General features: G+C 38.6%; 1 protein-coding gene across 1 annotated transcript in view; it reads right to left on the bottom strand.

Annotated features, from left to right (window-relative positions):
• na (sodium leak channel non-selective protein na) overlaps positions 1–21,125 on the bottom strand; it is a 605,671-nt gene that overhangs the window by 563,813 nt on the left and 20,733 nt on the right. Inside the window, exon 3 of the mRNA XM_090376183.1 lies at positions 1,770–1,955. Within this exon, the coding sequence (XP_090232309.1) occupies positions 1,770–1,955 (186 nt within the window). The remainder of the gene's footprint in view (positions 1–1,769; positions 1,956–21,125) is intronic.

The following is a 21,125-nucleotide window of genomic DNA, read 5'->3' as shown; positions in this document are numbered from 1 at the left end:
TTTTCGTGGTTAACCGTGGGTAACTGAACCAGCGGATACAGGGACACAACTGTACAGGATAAATTTAATATAGGTTTAAGAATAAATGTTCATCCTCAGAGAATTGATGTTGTGAGAAGCTTACTAGTGCCCCTGCAGTAAATTAACACTACAATATGAGATGCTAAATAAGCTTCCCATTATGCCGAAACCTAAGTATTATTTCAAGCAATGAAAATGGAATTTAAACTGAATGCAAACTGTATATAATTTAAACTATATGCTTTACAAATTTTTTGATGGTGACACTAAGCATGCGCAAAAAATAATTCAAAATAATTCAATATCCCACTCTGAATTTTGTAATTATTCTACAGTATACTCTTTTTGTACCTTATCTTTAAGTTGATGGTAAATGCAATGGTACATAACTTCCTTTGTTTCAACCCAAAAGTCCTTGTAAACAAGAGTAAGAAAGAGAGATGGATATTTAACTACGGCTATTTGAAATTGACTAAGTCAATTATTAGCTTTCAGAGAGAAAGATGCCTCCAAGTATAAAAAAATATAGGTTGACAATATAGATAAAAACTATATACAGACAAAGAAGAATAATCTAGCAATATGAATATCAGAGAATGCTGAATTATATAAATTTTTAAGAGTTAAGAATTTTTAATTATGAAGGAATCATAGGGTTCCAAAATGTATGAAATATTCTAATGTATAACTATATAAAGTAATTAAAGTATCTAAAATTGTGATCACCCAACATAGTGTAGTATGTTTAATTACAATCAAATCTTCATCCAGTTCAAGTCATTTTGAAGAAGTATAACTAGATAACTGATGAAGAAGTATAAGAAGTATAACTGGTCTTCAAATCATCAGCAAAACTCAGATAATTTTCCCTGAATCTCCTCATCAATGTTTTTAAGGAAGATCAGAAACAAGAAGGATCTTAGCACTCATCCAATTACTATGCTGGTCCACTCTGAAGTATGCCCATTTTTGACCACCTTCTATCTCCAGCCTTTTGGGCAGCTTCTGATTCATCTGAGAATCTTTTTTGTTATCCCAGCACATTCCAATTTATATAAAAACCTACCAGGAGAAAATCATATAAAAAGTTCCTAAAACCTAGGTACAATTCTGTCAGACAGGGCTTCCCTCCTCACCATTCCATGCTGCAATTCTTATCAAGGTGGTTCTGAATTGTGTCCTTAACTACAGACTCAAACTCCACAGAAGCCCAGCTCACCAGTCTACAGCTGCCCATCACCTCCTTAGATCTGTTATGGACTAGGAAGATATAAGTACTGTACTTCTTCAATCAAAGAAGGTCATCTTGGAGTAAGTAAATTCTAGGTGAATGTTAAGTGCTTTTTGATGAGTTACTAACCCTATTCATTCATTAGAGGAATATAAGAGATTTTTTTACAATGGAATAAAATGTATATCTGCTCATAACTGATTCTATTACTATATTTATGTCTGTATTTTTTTTTTGCAGAGAAGTTATGTAAATTTTGGATTTTATTTTATCAACAAGTCATTTAAACATTTTCTAACAGACAAGATAAGGATTATTTTAGGCATTATAAAATTATTCTTACAAACAACAAAAGTAACTTTTCTTGTTTGCAAGGATCCAGTTTAGTAAAAGATACTTTATTTTTTAAAATGCTAATTGGGATAAGAAAATGTAATCATTTGCAATTATGTTTACATAGATATTTATAGGTGTAAACTGTTTGATTAACACTCCACCCTAACTAAGGTTCACTTACTGTAATTACCCCTCGAATATGCATCTTGGCAATCATCTCAGCGGTAAAGAGGAAAGTAACAAACATATCACAGCAGAAGGTGATATATATAAGGGATTCATACTTTTCAAATGTCTTCGTAGTATTCAGGCTAACTGATACTAAACTCAAAAGTGCACACAACCTCAACAGTCTGCGGACCCACACCTAGCATTGAAATAAATACAAATGGAAAAAATCTTACTTAAACAGCAATGATTATATCGTAAACTTTATTAGAGAGTTTAAAATATTTATATTTAACATCACATTTAATTTCATTAATTTCATTTATATTTAAACATTTAATATCATATCACATTTATATTTATAAGAACGAAAAGAGTAAGTAATAACAGAGAAACTTCTTTCCTTTTTGATGATTAGATATTAAACAAGTGGATATTTAAGTCTAAATATTCATTTCAGTTAAATCCAAACTTCTATCAACAGAAAATGCAGCTGACAAATCTTTACAACAGGTGGAAGTGGGGGGAGGATCATCCACATAGATGCATGCATTTTTGGATTTCTTTATATCTTTCATTTCTATATATTGGATATCCTACCCTACCAGTTAGACCACTGCCAAGATTTGTCAGCTATATATCTGCATCATCCATTACCACCAAAGTTCCTTTTTCTGCATCTAAAAGAAAACTTGGCTGACAGTGATTGGCTGACAGGCATGATTGGATCGTGTTGCAATGTCCCTTCACGGCCAAAAGGTCAGGGGCTAACACTTGTAGAAATGATAACAAGCAGATATATTACAGAAATAAATAAATTGCCATTAAGTAACATAGGACATAAAACAAATTAATTTAAATAATATCAAGTGACATAAGACACTAATAAGACGATACAATGACTTCCATAATGGCATTAGGTTACATAAAAATATTAAGATGACATAAAAAAATTACATTAAATAAATACTGGTGTAACGTAACATTTAGATTAAATTAACAAAATGACACTTGAAAGTCCCAATTTTCATCTTTGCAGTTCGTGGGAGAGAACAGCATGAACAGAAGCAGTTGACGCACACACTGCTAGCTCCTTTCCCGGTATGCTCAGTAATTAATCGGAGCATTAAAGTGATGAGTGCAGGGCATGTTGGCTTGGATGCGATGAAGAGAAGGCTTTTCATTTTGCAGACTATCCGGACAGTCGTTGACTATTCCTTACTGGAGGGAAGCTGGGGTGAATTTGCATGTCACTAGATTGCTTTGAGGATGCCCTCTGTCTATGCTGAGTGATTGGAGGTCATAGGATGTGTGGGATCCAGAATCCTCTTCCTATAGTGTTGGTTAACAGCAAATTTCTCTAAGTCAGCATCGATGCCCTGGATTTTTCTGAGCATCTGGTAGGGTAGGAAGTGATCTGATAAGTGGAGGCATGAGTGAAGAGGGCAAATTGTTGGGGTGGCTCAGAGCTGGGCAGGTAGAATCCTCCAGCCACAGAGATCCCGGAATGAAGGAGATGTGATAAGACCGGTCAGCATCTTTATCATGATTACCAGTCTCCTTTGTTCAATGAGATATGGCAGCATGGGAATTCCCAAGGCCATTTCAGTTATATGGGTTTGGGGTGGTATCCTGTGTTTGTAGGTTACCTACTTGAGGAGCTAGTACTCTGCTGCCCAGGTGGGTTTTGTGTTCGTGGGTGTTGCAGATGTCCAGATTTCTGCTGCATAAAGTAGCAGGGGGTATATGATGGTCTTGACATATTTTGTTGCAGTAACCTTGTCTGAGATGTAATGAAGGTGCTGCTACGCTCTCTATTTCAGGTGTGCCGCTCGCCTGATGATTATTCGATGTGAGGGTTAAATGCAGCTTTGTGTTAAAAACCAATCCCAAATCTAAATGACATGAAACAAGAAGTATGGATGATTGTGGGCTCTTTCTTCAAGGAGTAGAGCATGCACTGAGACTTTGCTGGGTTGATAATAAGGCCAAATTGTTTGAGGAGCACACTGTTAATTTCCTCTGTGATCATATTGGGGTCTGCATTTGTTTGGATGGTGGTCAGTATTTTTAAATGGGTGGTCAGCATAAGAAAATATATCTGGTCTCTGGATTATAAAAGGGAAGATAATGGCAGCAAAGAGGAGGCTGGAGAGGACTCCCCCCTTGTGGTACTCCTGTAGATATTTGCTTAGTACAGCTTTTGTCAAAATTATGGAGTATGATTGTATGGTTCTGAAGGAGTGATGAGTGGAAATGCAATGCATCCCCACCTATGGGGTAGTGGTCTTCAAGCAGTCATAGGATGGCAAGTTGCCATCACCCATAGCTGAAAGATGCTATGGGTGATGGCAAGGAGATTGGTAATGGTGGACCTGTTTGGTAGTGATGAATGAATTTGTGGTGGAGCATCTGGAAGTATGTGAGCTGTTAGAGTTGGCAGGAGGGTCCTTTCTAGTAGTTTCAGAAGACATGAGGAAATGGAGATGGGTCTGATGTGTTTCTCTAATGATGGCATTCTTATTTTCGGGTGAAGCCTTACCAAATAGACATTCCATTGATCGGGAAAGATGTGTTTGGTTAATACTGCATTGAAGATGTTAACAAGGGGCTGGATGATATATGGACCCAGGCATCTAAGCATGAACTTAAGTATTCATTTTCTGCACCCATAGCTGTAGAGGATGGGGTTGAGTTCAAGGCTGCTAAGATTTGGTGTTCAGATATAGTGATGGATGTCAGTGAGTCCTGTCTACTACAATCGAATATGTGGTCGAAATTATTGTTGGATGCCACAACGTCCTCAAATCGGGTAATTAAGTCAATTCATCTCTGGGAGTCAAGTTGCTCTGGGAAACTAATAGTTTCTTCTGTGTATGGTATCTTTCCAGCTGTTAGCAACAGTTCAAAATAGTTCTTGGCAGACTGGGATTTTTGACGGTTGAAAAATGGCTTGTGTCTTGAAAAGGCACAAGGCATTACATATAAATTAACACATGACACAGAAGCCTATGATAGATACAAGTTGATATGCAACCAAGTTACAAAGGAGGTTAGGCAGGCGAAGGCAGATTACGAGAAATCCTTGGCAAGGGATGCAAAGAAAAACAGCAAAGAGTTCTTTACTTATGTAAACTCTAGAAGGAAGGGGATGAATCAGATTGGTCCACTTGATATTGATGGGTCAACTGTTGATGATCCTGCTCAGGTAGCTAACAAACTAAATGAATATTTTGCATCGACATTCACACATGAGGAGTTATTCAGCGAGGGGAATGCCAGAGGTGTATTCAACTCTAGCAGTAAGCTACAGAATCTTGAAATAACTGGGAGTAAAGTGGAGGAGAAACTGTTGAAGATAAACACAAGAAAGGCGCCCGGGGTGGATGGGATCTATCCAGTTATATTAAAGGAGGCAGCAAAGGAAGTAAGCAAACCCTTAGCCATAATTATGAGAGCTTCCTTGGACTCAGGGGAGGTACCCATAGACTGGAAATGTGCAAATGTGACCCCAATTCACAAAGGAGGATCAAAGGCTGACACAAGTAATTATAGACCTGTGAGCTTAACTTCTGTTCCAGGAAAATTAATGGAGGCACTAGTTAAAGAAGCACTGCAGGATCATTTAGACAAGACTTCAGTTATAGCTCAGACACAGCATGGTTTTGTTAAGGGGAAGTCTTGCCTGACCAACTTGATTGGATACTATGATGCAGTCACAAAAGAACTGGATGCAGGGAATAACTTTGATATTATATACTTGGATCTTAGAAAGGCTTTTGATACTGTTGCACATGGAAGACTGCTACACAAATTGGAGCAGTGTGACATTGGAGGCAAATTGCTGCTATGGATAAGGGGGTGGTTGAGGGGGAGAAGACAGAGAGTGGTAATCAATGGACACTGCTCATCGTGGACTAACGTTATTAGTGGAGTCCCTCAGGGCTCAGTGTTGGGTCCATTATTGTTTTCTGTATTTATAAATGATATTGATGATGGTATATCAAGCTTAATGTCCAAGTTTGCAGACAATACAAAGGTTGGCAGGGTTGTCAAGGACACTACTGACACTATGCTGCTGCAACAGGATCTGTAAAAGGTTGAGCAGATGGGCTGAGAGGTGGCAAATGAAGTTTAACATTGACAAATGTAAAGTACTACACATGGGAAACAGCAACCCCAGAGCAACGTATCAACTCTGTGGTACTACACTGACAGTGGTAGAGAATGAAAGGGACTTGGGGGTGGTTGTGCAGGCAGATATGAAGTTCTCTGAGCAGTGCAGATGGGCTGCAAGAGTAGCTCATGGAGTATTGTCAATGATATACAGGAATTTTTCCAGCAGGGATAAGGAGGTGATTATTCCATTGTATAAGGCAATGGTCAGGCCACACCTAGAGTACTGTGTACAGGTCTGGAGGCCTCATTTCAAGAAGGATGTAGAGCTGCTGGAACGAGTACAGAGAAGGGCAACAAGATTAGTGAATGGAACAAAGGGGTGCTCTTACGAAGAAAGGCTTAAGTTTTGCAAATTACAGTGTCTGGAGACTAGGCACCAGCGAGGTGATCTGATAGAGGTGTATAAAGCCTTGAATGGTTTAAGCATGCTCAATGCTGATGGGATTCTTCCTCTAGCTCAGAAAAATCACCTGAGAGGGCATAAATTCAAATTGAGGAAAGACAGATGTAGGATAGACGTGCGGAAATTTGCCTTTAGCCAGCGGGTGGTTGGTTGGTGGAACAGACTGCCATCCCTTGTGGTGGAGGTTGATAGCCTAAATAAGTTTAAGGCTCAGCTGGACAGGTATTTTGAACGAACAGAGGGGTGAAGTGGATTTTTTTTTTTTTTTTGGCTGATGCTGCATAAGCTTGCTTTCTTGCATCAAATGCCTCTACTAATGCTAAAGGCTATCCTATCATTAATTTCGCCAGATTGTGTCCATTACTTATGGATTTGCTGTTTTAATTGAAAGCTGGAGTTCAGATGTGGGGGTCCATCATGCTCTAGAGTGGGAGTGATTGTGACTGTCTTTGAGGCCGCACACTGAGCTACAGTGATAATCCATTTAGTTAACATGTAGGCCGCTAGTAGGACTCAAGAATATACCATGGGATGTGACTCAAGAATATACCATGGGATGTGACTCAAGAATATACCATGGGATGTGACTCAAGAATATACCATGGGATGAGAGATGTTTGTTTGTTTGTTATTTGATTTTTAGGAGCATTGGCAACTAGGGCCATATTGCTCCGGGATATGCGGTGGTCATTCCCTGACCTTTCCGCATCCTCCGTATTTGGTGGTGACGGGCTCAAACCCCGGTCTAATCAAGAAGCATGTGCTATGCACTGCTGCTCCTTCCCACCTGGCTACAGAGCCGGCAGGACGAGAGATGCTGCTGCTGTAATGCATTTGGAAATATAGAGATATTTGGGACTGTAAACTGTTCTCCATATCACTGTTGTTTTGTGTTAAAAATTGGAATTGGTAGTTGCAGTTGTATTAGGATTGGGCCATGGTCTGAGTTAAAATAACCACCTTGAGGAGTATCAAGTGTACATGGTATTGATGTGAGGATCAGGTTAAGTTGGTTTGTTCCCCTTGTAAGGCCCTCATTGACTATATTTAGGCCAGCAACGCTTAGCTGTTGTTGTTGTTGTTGTTGTTCTGGAGGCTTAATGGCACATAAGCTGCTAAGGCTATAATGTGCCTATTCACTTATTATATTAAAACATATGTTTTCCCTAGATCAAAAGAAAATCTGAAATCAGAAATAATTGAAAAGCCCAGTTTGCCGGAGAAAGTCAAAAAATTCGGAAATATTTGCCTTATCACCAATGAGATTTTCAAGAGTTACTGGTTTATGAAGGTTAACCAATGATATCAAGGATGAAGTTCTGGCTTGTTTATAATAGGGGCAGTCAATAAGAATATGTTTTACAGTCAAATTATTAGAACAATGTGTACATTGTGGTGGGTCATCTCCTGTGAGTAAATGAAGGTGGGTCAGATGTGTATGTCCTATTCTTGCCCTTGAAAGGACTACTTCTTCTTGTCTCGATGTACGGATACTGGAGCGCCAAATTTTTGGATCATGTTTAAACTGAAAGAGTTTATTATTAGTCTGAGAGTGCCAGAGTGCTGTCCACTGTGATAGGCAAGCAGCATGAACGGTTAGTGCATAATCTGATGCTGGAACAGGGATATTGGTTAAATCAAATGTAGTTGGGTTTTTTGCAGCTTTATCAGCCAGTTCATTGCCTAAAATACCGGAATGGGCTGGAATCCAGCAAAAAGTGACCAGTTGGTTGCATTCTTTAATTTGCAGTAATAAGCTTCTGATTTCATCAAGAACAGGGTGAACTTTATCTGAGGAATTACATAATGACATGATTGAGCTGAGTGAATCAGTGTAAATAACTGATTTTAAGGAACTGTCAGAAAAGAGATTTTCTAAAGCTAGTTTAATTGCATATAATTCAGCAGAAAATATACTAAATTCTGATGGAAGGGAAACTGATACAGTTGTATTCGGAAACACTGCAGCTGCTCCAACATTTGAATTAGATTTAGAGCCATCTGTATAAATTGGGGAGAAATCAGTATATCTTTGAGTGTGAACTGCATGAATTTGGTTGACATTTGATGCTTGCAGAGTGTTCTTTCTCCATTGACAGAGGTAAGTGTCACAGGTTGGAAGAGGAGGAGGAGTCCATGGTGGCTGAGTATAAGTTGCCACTTGCTTTACGGAATGGATGGAAATATTCCAAACTTGCACCAATTCAAGAAGGCGAAGACCAGCTGGCTTTACTATACTAGGTTTGTTTCTGTATAGGATTTCTAATGGTGGGTTGAAAAGGTATGACTGAACGGGATGAGAGGCACAACTTTGTATCTTGACAGTATATTTGAGTAACAGTGATTTCCTGCGTAAAGTTAGTGGGGGCTCGTGAGCATCAATGTAGAGACTATGTGCTGGCGACGTTCTGAATGCACCAGTTGCAATTCTCAAAGCACTGTGCTGAATTGGATCAAGCCAGCGTAATGCGCTCTTTCTGGCAGAATCATAGATTGGAGCACCATAATCGAGACGGGATCTGATTAATGCCCTGTATAAACGAAGAAGCGAGGTACGATCTGCACCCCACGTTTGGGCAGATAAAGCTCTGAGTATGTTTAACTTCTTTAGACATGAGGTCCGTACATTTTTAATATGATCTAGGAAATTTAACTTGTTGTCTAGGATTAATCCAAGAAATCTGATGTTGCTGGTGACTGGGACAACGATGTTAGAAATTTGAAGTTCGGGATCTGGATGAAGTTTGCGTTGTCTACAGAAGTGGATGGCAACTGTTTTCTGCTGTGAGAGCCGATAACCATTGAGGCTCGCCCATTGTTGAATTTTATTAAGTGCTATCTGAAGCTGTCTTTCAATAGACCTCATGTTTTGAGAATGACAGGAGATCGAAAGGTCATCTGCATAAAGGTAAGTCTCAACTGTATTTGGAAGCTGCTTAGTGATAGAATCTATTCTCAGAGCAAAAAGAGTGGCACTCAGTACTGATCCCTGTGGAACACCTTCTTCCTGGATGAAAGTTGTGGAAAGGGCATGTTGGTATTGAACTTGAAATGATCTAGTATGTAAGAAGTTCTGAATAAATATAGGAAGGTTGCCTCGTAGTCCGAGAAGGTAAAGATCACTAAGTATACCATACCACCAGGTGGTATCAAAAGCCTTCTCTATGTCTATTGAAACCATTACTAGATGTTCACGTTTGACAAAAGCATTACGTATGGCAAATTCAGCCTTGACCATAAGATCTAAGCATGACCTGTTTTGACGGAAGCCATATTGGTTATGGCTCATTAGCTGTTCCGACTCAATAATCCAGACGAGTCTTCTGTGGATAATTTTCTCAAGAATTTTGCTGAGGCAGCTTGAGAGAGATATTGGTCTATAGCTATTGGGGTTGGATGGATCTTTTCCAGGTTTCAGGAAAGCCAAAACTGTAGAGTGATGCCAAGTAGCTGGAAAAACATTTTCTAAAAAAATGCGATTGTAAAAGACCAGGAGGCAGCGCAAAGCTTTGTCATCAAGATGTTGTATCATGATATAATAAATCCCATCTGGCCCGGCAGCACCATTTCGGGCGGTTTTAATGACATGTAAAAGTTCAGAATATTGCAGAGGTTTGTTATATGGGAGAAGACGGGCAGTTTTGAAGTGAATACCATGTTTTTCTTCAGTGTTTTTAATTCTTTGGAATGAGGTAGGATAGGCTGTTGCTGCTGAGATTTCGGCAAAAGTATTGCCCAAAGCATTAGCTATATCTACTGGATTAGAGAGATCTTTCCCATTCCAAGAGAGAATTGGAGAAGGTATGGTAGGAAACTTTCCAGACAGCTGTCTAATTTTTTTCCATATTATTTTGGAATCAGTATTTCTGTGAAAACTTGAGGCAAAACGGATCCAGGATTCTTTCTTTGCTTGCTTTTGTATGAAGAGTGCTTTTGCCCTTAATTTCTTGTAATTAATGAGATTCACTGTGCTCGGACATTGCCGAAACAAATTCCAGGCTTTATTTTTTTCTCTCTTTGCTGTGGTGCATTTGTCATTCCACCAGTAATTATGATGCTTTCGGCCCGGAGGATTTGATAGTGGTATTGTGTTCTTAGCCACATTTAGAAGATGCGACGTGATGTATTCTGTCACTTCATCAATATGTTGGAGGCGGATTTTTTCTTCATCAAGATCGATTGATGATTGAAATTTTGCCCAGTCTGCTCGGACAAATTTCCACTTTCTGCAGGGCGGAATTGATGGAGTCTTTGCTTTCAGAAAGTTGCATACTATTGGGAAGTGGTCACTGCCCATGGGATCATTTATTACATACCACTCTATGGTTGGGACTAGTACTGGTGAACAAATCGAGAGATCTAGTGCTGAAGTGTGTCCTGCTGGGAGCTGTACGTGTGTCGGTGCACCAGTATTGAGTATACTGAAATTTAGTGCCTCTAAAAAGCTTTCAATTAATCGGCCCCGTCTATCCAATTTAGGAGAGCCCCATAATGGGTGGTGCCCGTTAAAGTCCCCTAATATACAGAGAGGTGGAGGTATCTGTATAAAGAGGTCTTCAAGATCTTTTAAAGAGTAAATACGGTTTGGTGGTAGGTAGATTGAGACAAGTGTTATTGCATTATGGAGAGTTATGCGAACAGCAACAGCTTCAATTTCAGTTTGGAGTGTGATATGCCTAGTAGGGATCTTCGAGTTTACTAGGATTGCTACACCACCATGGGCAGCATTAGCGGTATTTCGATCTCTTCGATAAAGGCAATAGTTCTTTATCGAAGGAGAAATATGTGAGGTCAGGTAAGTTTCCTGTAGACAGAAGGCAGCTGGAGAAAATCGGTTAATTAGGTATTTAATATCGTCAGTGTTGCGACGAAAACCTCTGCAATTCCATTGTAAGATACTGTGGTTCATTTAGGTTTAGTTGAGGATGATTCATCAGACTGTTTTTTGTTTGAGCACTTTTTCCGGTCTTTTTTTGGGAAGCTGGGGCGCCCAGTATCCATAGTGTCATTTGCATGGAGTTCTAGTATGGGTTCTTCAAGATCTGAGTGTACGTCGACTTCCATACTATTGGTGGATGATTCAGGTTTCTTGTTTTCTTTGGTAGTTTTTAATTTTTCTTTATCATGCGAGAGTGTCCGAGTATCAGTTGGGATGGTGATTGGAGTGTTGGTCGATTCACTGGTTTTAGTTTGTGTGTCTTTTCCTGAATTTGATAATGTATTTTTAACCCAATTAGCCATAGATGTGCTGGGGGGTATTGATACATCTGTTTGTACTGCTGTTGTAATAACGCTTCGAGTGTGAGATGCATAAGAACGACTGGGCATGGTCAACATAACCTGTCTACGTGCCTCAGGGTATGTGACTTTGTGTTCAATTTTATATTTTTGAATTTTTTTTCCTGTTTTCCACATTTCACAGGATTTTGAAAATGCTGGGTGACTTTCTTTGCAGTTGGGGCAAATGGGACTTGATGCTGAACAGTCTGCTTGTGTATGTTCCTTGGAACCACATATAGGACAAATAGCTTCTCCTCTGCATGCTTGTTGGGAATGTCCATATTTTTGACATTTAAAACAACGAATGGGATTAGGAATATAAGCCCGAATTCGGCAGTTTAAATAGCCAGCTTTTACTGAGGATGGCAAATCTGGGGTACTAAAGGTTAAAATGATTGACCTAGTTGGGACGAGATTTCCATCTTTTTTAGTCATTATGCGTTTGGCGTTGGTTACTTTTTGATTACTCAGTTCTTGAACTAATTCCTCTTCTGATATTGTAAGTAGGTCCCATTCAGTTATAACTCCTTTCGAGGAATTTAAGGTGTTGTGTGGAGTAATGGATACTGGCAGGCCACCGAATGTCGTTGTTTTGAGCAGCCACTCGGAATGTTTGGAGTTGGCTGTTTCAATTAATAGGTCTCCGGATTGCAGTCGTTTAACCATTTTTGGTGTTCCAGCAATCGATTCCAGAAATCTTTGGATGAAGAATGGTGATAATTTTCCGACTGGTTGGTTGGAGAGAGAGTGTATGACCAGAAAGTTTGGCATTTCATTGCACTGCACTTCCCTTCGGAGCCTTTTTGGTTGATTCAGGTCTTCATCGTTTGGTTTATCTAGCCTTGAGTTTGAAGGCTCTAGAGGTGGATAGTCACTTTTATCCATCGTTGCTCCTTTTAGCCCTGGGGGAGAACTTTTCCCCCAGATTTCCGGCCCCGCCACGGGGAGGCAGGAGCAGTGCCGCTCGGAGGCCAAGCGGTTGAAGTGTTAGTTGATTAATAGAACAAGAAATATAGGAAAAAGAAAGGTGTGTTTCCTTTCTGTGTTCTAACTAGTGGTTTTCAAGTATAGAACTAGTTTTAAAGAAAAGCTGTTGATAGAAATGTCGGAACTTAAAAGGAAATAACTTCAATCACTTTACAAGAGCTCTCTATATATCGCAAAAATATCGCTTGGCCTCGAAATACGCTTGGCACCCGGGGCCACGCTTAGCTGTGATAGGAGCAATCTTCTCATATGATCCAGACATGGAGGGAGATTGAAGTCTCCACAGACAATTTGGCTATCATTCTCCATTTGGCTACATTGAACCTAAAAATGTTCTCTTTTATACTTTATACACTGGCAGGAACACTAGATCAGAGGAGTTCACAATTTTGACAATAAATTCATTGGTGAGGTGTGGAGGTGGTGAACGATCCAGTTGATCACCTCTTGCATTGTTTCCTTTGTAGGATTGGGTGGTAAGTAGATGACAATGACTTCAACGGAAATGGATCTCAATTTAAACAGTGCATAGAGCACTTCATAATCATCTGAGTTGCTGGAGATGCTGTTCTCAAGGGGTGAGGATGGCTTGATTGTAGAACAGTAACATACCCCTCGCCAAGTGCTTCACTGATAATAAGCAATGGATTACTCAATTTCTGAGTTTCACAATTCATACATGAATTGTTAGACTGAGGTAATGATTCACTAAACATGTTTACTGTTCAGAGAATATTTTTTAGAAATTTTAGATTGTCTTTGTAAACAACAGCAACTTTTATTGATTTATATTTGCCCATATGCTACCACAAAGAAAATTAACCAGCACAGAGGAGTGTAGCCTTTTAAAATGCATACACAGACCCTTATCTATTGTGGAAAGGACAAAATCGCTTCATAAAAATCACTTTGATGAAGTGATTTTGCTTAACTTTTTGCCTTTCCTAAATATATCATACTGATACAATATATTTTAAAAGTGGTAAATAATTTTCATGTTTATACAAGAACTCTGGCACAACCTCTAGGTCAGAGGATTTCACAATTAACTATGTTGACTAGTGAACACAATGAAGAATACTGTTTTTCTGTATTAAACTATAGTAACTGTATTTAGCAGTCACACAGGCTTAAAACAATTACTACACTCTCATGCTCTCTCCCTCTCGTGCATTCTCCATTTGGCTACATTAAACCTAAAAATGTTCTCTTTTATTTTGGTTTGGTTTTTTTTTTTTTTTTTTTTTTTTTTTTTTAGGAGCATTAGCAACTAAGGCCATATTGCTCCGGGATATGCGGTGGTCAGTCCCTGACCTTTCCGCATCCTCCGTATTTGGTGGTGACGGGCTCGAACCCCGGGCTAATCAAGAAGCGTGTGCTGCGCACTGCTGCTCCTTCCCACCTGGCTACGGAGGCGCCTTCTCTTTTATACTTTATACTCTGGCAGGAACACTAGGTCAGAGGAATTAAATTAAACCAATGAAAATGCAGAAATTAATAGTGAGTATGAACAACAAGAATGACATCAGGTGGAGTTCAAAGAAATTCTGGAGCAAGGAAAGGATGAGAGCTTCAATTCTGGGGGGGGGGGAGGCAAGACTACAGTAGACATGTAGTTATTGGACTCAATTACCTGGAAAGATAACTATATGCTGTAAGGTACAAATCCTGCATCCCATAAACATTTCTGTTATGGACAGTGTGTAGGAGATTTTTCCTGGAAAAACTACCATATTCATTTCAGCAGAGAAGTACAACAAAAGAAAAGTACTAAAATAGATGTCAAGAGAACTGAAAGGTTTAACTAAGGAAAAGAAAAGAGCATGGGCTAGTTACAGACTATCACGAGACATCAATTGATATGACAATTATAAGCATATGTGTAACAAAAACACTGATGGGTAAGAAAATCGAAAGCTGAGTACAAGAAATCAATGGCAACAAGAACTAACAATAGGAACATGGAATCCTACTTGTATTTGAATACAAGACAGAGGAGAGTAAATCAAATAAACTCCTTACAAGATGGAGGTGTGGATTCACAGAAAATGTAGGCAAAGTGGCAGATGAACTGGATAAGCACTTTGCAAATATCTTTACAATTAGAAGCATGTCTGAGCCAGGAGGAAATGGTGAAGAGGGATTAGCCTGTTGTAAAGCTAGTATTATAACAACCTTTAAGATGCATCTATCAGAAAACCAACTGAGTATGGGGTTGATAATGAGAGGTGGGCTGTACACATCCAGCTATAACAAAAAGGACAGCATGTGAGTGTATAAAACAATCAGTAATATCACTAAAATCATCATTAGAGTTCAGGATAAATATTCTTTGGACTGGAGAAGTATTAGTTTTTCCCCAATGCATTAGGGACGACCTAAAAATATCATGAGAAACTACACACCAGTGAGTTTGAGTTCTATGTTTAAGGATACAACAGGGCCACTTCGATAAGAATGGAAGCTAACAGAATCACAATACAGTTTCATGAAGGGAAAGGTTTTGTAATCAGTCCGGTTAGCCACTGATTAAATAAACAATTTCAACATTACATAAATGGACTTGACTTTAATAAATCTTTTGATATGGTCCCCCTCCCCCTCAAAAAAGACTACTATTAAAACTGATGCAAACTGAGATTACAGGGAAGCAGGGAATAACTGAAGGACAAAAAATAGAGAATAATTATAAAGGGAGTATGCTTCGGAGTTGACTAGAATAGCAAGTGGAGTCCCTCAGAGGGTTTGCGCTTGGACCTCACTTGTTTTTAATCTTATTTTAACAACACTGATGAAGGAATACAGATGTCAGTATTCTCTGATGACTTGAAGGTTGGGATGTTCATTGATAACTATAACTAGGCTTGGGAAAATTACAAATATAGTCCGTAAAAAGAGAAACTAAGGTTTAACACTTGTAAATGTATGGTCTCTTGCACATGGGAAGAATAACTCAGGAGGTTACTCCTGGGTTATTCTTCCCAGGTAACTTATTACAGACTTGTGCAAGAGGAGTTAAAAGTGATTCAGAATGAAAAAGATTTGGGATTAAGGTACAATCAGACACATAGTTTACCATGCAGTGTAAAGGTAGCCAGAAAAGCACAAGAGGTGCTATTGATAATTTATCAGGAAATAAATTTAGAACTTACAAAATTAAAGTTTGCTAAGACAGTCTTGTCACCTCTGCTGCTAGAATTTTTATTAAAAATGATAAAAATACTAATTAAATAGAATAAAGAAGGATTTTATCTGGTGGAATCCCATCCTGCCAGAAACTAATAGACATATAAAAAAAGAGGGACACAGCATTTTATTACCTGTAATCTAACAGTTCAAAGGCTGTGGTCCTATACTATGCAAAATTGCAATCATCTGAAATACTTAACTAAAGTAAAGACTGAACAGCCAAAGAAAGAAAGAAAGCCTTAGAACCCTACCAATAATATCCTTCCCTTCATATATTAGCAACTTGATGGAAAAATTAATCAGAATGTTAGAACTGAATCTCATACTCACCAGCACAGCTAGAGAATTGGAACAAAAAAACAACTGTTAAAAAAAACTGCAATAAAAATAAATAAATCTAAAAATAAAATAATATGAAATTCATAAACTTGTAAGAGAAACGACCCTGTATATTCCTAAATAAGACTCTGAATCTAAAATTCTTTCAAATGAATCATCCTGAAATATTCAGATGAGATCTGAATTACATCTCAAATTAAATCACACGGTGTGTAATGGCATGGTAGAAAATCAGAGGTACCACCACAAAACAGAGCAGTAAGAAATTCCCCCTGTGAAAAGGTAAACATAGGGGAGCCCACACCGCAATGTCAGATTTATGGATCCTTTAGCTACGCCTCTGGTTACGTAGACTTCTCTGACCTGGTAATAGTGCTGGAGTATAAATAAGAACATACATTAAATCTTTCATTTTCATGATTTAAACATTTCCTCAAAATTCAACACATATCCAGGGGTCCTGCACTGAAATTCAGATTTTGTCACTTTATCTTAACACAGTAACAATAACTTACAAATTTTACCTACAGCTAATTGAGAAAGTTGGAAATGCCTTTGTTCAGCAATACCTGGTAAAAAAAAAAACCCTAATATGAAGGGATGGTTTTTTTAACCTACAAACCCTAATATGAAGGGATGGTCTAAAATACAAATCATGAACCAGTTGAAACATATTTTGTCTTGCCAACCAATACAGTGGAAGTTTGTTCTAATAATCAACTGCCTTCTGGCTGAAATCAAATTAAGCACTTTGATCCTGCAACCATCCATTAAATTTATGTCCCTGTATGTGAGTTGGGCCAGGTGGGTAAAGTGCCTGCCTGGCAACCCAAAGGCTGTGGGTTCAAATCCTGCCTCGGGCTTGGATCAGAGTAAAATGCAAAAACTTGGGGAGGTGCATTATGGCCACAGAAGCCGATCCGCCAACAACTATCAAAAAAAAAAAAAAAAAAAAAAGTGAGTTGTGAGTAAGAGTAAGGATGCCATCAACATTTAGCTTATTGAATCCATTCAAAGCTTTAAACACCTCAATCAGATCTCAGAGGTGCCAAGATTCCAGACACTAATTTTCACTACTCAGTTCTCTCCCGATAAGAGTATCCTTTTCTTCCCCTCATTAATCTCATTCCTCTTCTCTGCACCCATTCCAACAGATCCACATCCTTCCTAAAATGAGGCTTCCAGACCTGTCTGAAGTACTCAAGATGTGGCCTACTCATTCCCTTATATAATACATAGAATAATTACCCCCTTTTCCATGCAGGCAAAATTTCTCTTTGTATATCATTGACAAACCCCATGACCTGTCCTAACAGCTTGCCTGCACTGCTAAGAGAACTTTATATCTGACTGAACAATTACCACCTGGTCTTTTCTTTCTCCTCTACCCTGAGTGGTATCACACAGTTGGGTATGTTATTCTGGGATTAGTGCTACCTATGTGCAGCAACTTGCATTTGTTCAATGTTAAACTTCAATTGCACCTTCTCGGCCCATCTGTCTAATTTTTCTACACCTTGCAGCTGCATACCATGTTTACTGTCATTAAATACCCTACAAACCTCTGGAGCATATGCAAACTAAGACATTAAGTCTGATATGCCTTCTTCACTAATAAATAATGAAAACAACAATGAGCACAGCACTGAACTCTGGAAAACTCCACTAATAATATTAGTCCAAGCAGAGCACAGCCCACTTATAACCACTGTCTGTCATCTCCCACTCAATCATTCCTTTATCCATAGATAATTCTAATGTTACACTGCTCCAATTTGAACAACAGTCTTTCATGCATAACATTAGCAAAAGCTTTTCTGAAATCTAAGTATATGATGTTAAAATTAGTTTTTGCATCTATTTCCTTTGTTACTGCATCAGTATATCCAATCAGATTGGTCAGAAAGATCACCCCTTAACGAATCCATGCTGTGACTACAGTACAACTGCATTCCTCTCTAGATGGTACTGTGTTACTTCTTATATAAAGCAACTCCATTATTTTCCCTGGAACAAAAGTCAGGCTTACAGGTCTGGAATTACTCACTTCACCCTTTGATTCCCTTTGTGAACTGGAGGCTATTTGCACATTTCTACCCATAGGAACCTTCCCAGAATTCACTGATGCTCTTATAATTATAGTTAAAGGTTTGCTTATTTCTTTTGCTGCCTCTCTTATTATAATTGGATAGATCCTATCTGCCCGAGGTGCCTTATTTAAAGGTTTGCTTATCTCTTTTGCTGCCTCTCTTATTATAACTGGATAGATCCTATCTGCCCCAGGTGCCTTATTTACTTTTAGCCTCAAAAATTTCCCTTCCAGTTCTTCCCTTTTATTTGTTGAAATATAGCATTAGCATTATATTTTCCAAAACACTAAGAGTAAAAACAGATGCATGTATACTTGCATGTACACTAATGCTAAGAGCACAGTAAATAAATTTGATGAATTGGAAGTACTGATTAAGTCATAAAATGCAGAATTTATCCTTTACCGTGGAGGTGGGCCAGTCAATAGAGTCACAGAAGTCTGGTGAGGTGAATCCTGGCAGTACCTAGAGTGCCAGGAAGGTCCAAAAAAAAAAAACAAGTTTTTTATTGGCAATGAGTGCAGGGATGACAGTTCAAGTGTTTGAGAAAAGGGTGATGAACAAAAAGAGGAGTGCAAAGGCAACCCACCCTCTACACGGGTGATAGTGTCTGGTGTGGTAGAGCCTGCCGGGAAAAAACTGTAGGAGGGAGGGGGGCAGAGCCCTTAGGTAAGAGAATGGGAGAATAAATATCACACATTGGGGACTTTGGGACCCCAATGTGAATTTGGGTGCCATCCAGGCATCTTTGTCAGTACTCTGACATGAAGTGCCAGCCAGACCAGCTGACACTAGTGTCAGCATCCCACGCCATGCCATCAAGAAAGAAACAGTATGGAGTCAGCAATGGCAGGAGGGGGAATTCCTGGGAAGGTTACCCCCCACCACTGCAGTTAATTGGGGGGGACCCCATGATGCAAACTGAATTCATAACACACACACTCCATCAGTTTCTTGCCTATCAGGTACTCAAGACATTTTTTTTTTAATATGTATATATCTAAATTACATATATTCAGCACGCATACAAAGTTACACAATACAACTTTCTCTCTCTCCCAATTACCTTGTTCCACTCTTCATCTTACACACTGACAGATCACATCACCAGCCGACCGGGCTAGCCGAGTGGGTAAAGTACCTGCCCGGCAACCCAAAGGTCGCGGGTTCGATTCCCGCCTCGGGCTTGGATCAAAGTACTGCAAAAACCTTGGGAGGTGCAATATGGCCACAGAAGCCGATGCGCCAACAACTACCAAATCAAAAAAAAAAAAAAAAAAAATCACATCACCCTGAATAAAAACTGAACACCCACTTTTTTTTAATTTTATTTTTTATATATACATATATAAGTAAAACAAATACACACACACTCATTTGGCCATCACTCAGTTTACACACATGGCCAAGATCAGTCATAGCACAATTTCACATCTTAACCTGCCATTTCATTGTTATAGTAATTTTTTATATACACTGGGTCATTATAAAATCCTTGTGGAGTTTTAAATTTTAATAACTTCCATTCTATACATGATAAAATCAACCTGTAAAATACATTAGAAATTTAATTTAGTAAAGTTTAGTATGTACTAAGACTGATTCATTTATTTTATTGCAGTTTAGCAAAAATTTTATTATTATTATTTTTTTGCATAATTAGGCTTGACCAAATGGCTTCAATAGAAGAGAAAGCAAATTGTGTGCTGTGGTTGGCTGAGTTAAAGTCTGTAATCACAGTACAAAAAATATCACAACAGTACATCACAACAAAGATGCACCACACAGGAATTCCATAAATAACTGGATGAAAAAGTTTAAAGAAACAGGTTCTGTCAATAAACTATGATCTGGAAGGCCAAGCGTAAGTGAGGAAAGTGTGGCAGCTGTAGAAAAATCCTTTACTGCAAGTCATATTGAGAATTAACAATCCGAAGAATAAATGTACATAAAACTATAATAAATTCTTTCACTTATCCTTTTTACAGATTGATTTTATCATGTATAAAACGGAAGTTATGAAAATTTAAAACTGCATAAGGACTTTATAATTACCCTGTATATATAAACAATATTCAGAATGCACATTCGTCATAACATTCTCATTCACTCATCACAGCACTATGAATGTAAAATTTTTTTCTTTTTTTTTTTTTTTTTTTGCAGGTTAAGTTTACCCAGGGACTGTCAAACTTACAAAATCATTAGTTCAACTTGTCCATTTATTCACACACTGGCATACACTAAGTAACATTAACAACATAAATAAAAGTTCATTGATACAACAGATTGGTAAGGTCACATTCATACACAGATACAAGTTGTTGCTGTTATTTGGTTTTTAGGAGCATTAGCAACTAAGGCCATATTGCGAAAAGGTCAGGGAATGCGGTGGTCATTCCCTGACCTTTTCGCATCCTCCGTATTTAGTGGTGATGGGCTCGAACCCCGGTCTAATCAAGAAGAGTGTGCTACGCACTGCTGCTCTTTCCCACCTGGCTTGGGAGGTGCCACACACACAGACAAGTACACACCACTGCTTTAAAGAAGTAATGCAGGATCATCTAGACAGGAATGCAATTATACTACAGTGACAGCATGGATTTGTTAAGGGTTGACCTTGTCTGACCAATCTGATTGGATACTATGATGCAACAACAAAGGAACTGGATGAAAAAAAATAATTTTGATATTGTATACTTGGATTTCAGGAAAGCCTTTTGTTTTGATACTGTTACTCATAAAATACTGTTGTACAAATTGGAGCAGTGTGGCATTAAGGGCAATATTGGTACCAGTAACTGTAAAATTTAATGGCATTTTTTTGCCAGCTAAGAGAAATCAGACCTAAATGGATATCAGATGAACTGATAAGGCTAGTGGCAGAGAAGAAAAATGCATG

The sequence above is a fragment of the Mastigoproctus giganteus genome, chromosome 6 (assembly GCF_048544385.1).
Source record: "Mastigoproctus giganteus isolate SK-2022 chromosome 6, ASM4854438v1, whole genome shotgun sequence".
Classification (NCBI taxonomy): Eukaryota; Metazoa; Arthropoda; class Arachnida; order Uropygi; family Thelyphonidae; genus Mastigoproctus; species Mastigoproctus giganteus.
Note: the sequence above shows the minus strand (reverse complement) of the source record. Positions and strands in the feature narration are given on the sequence as shown.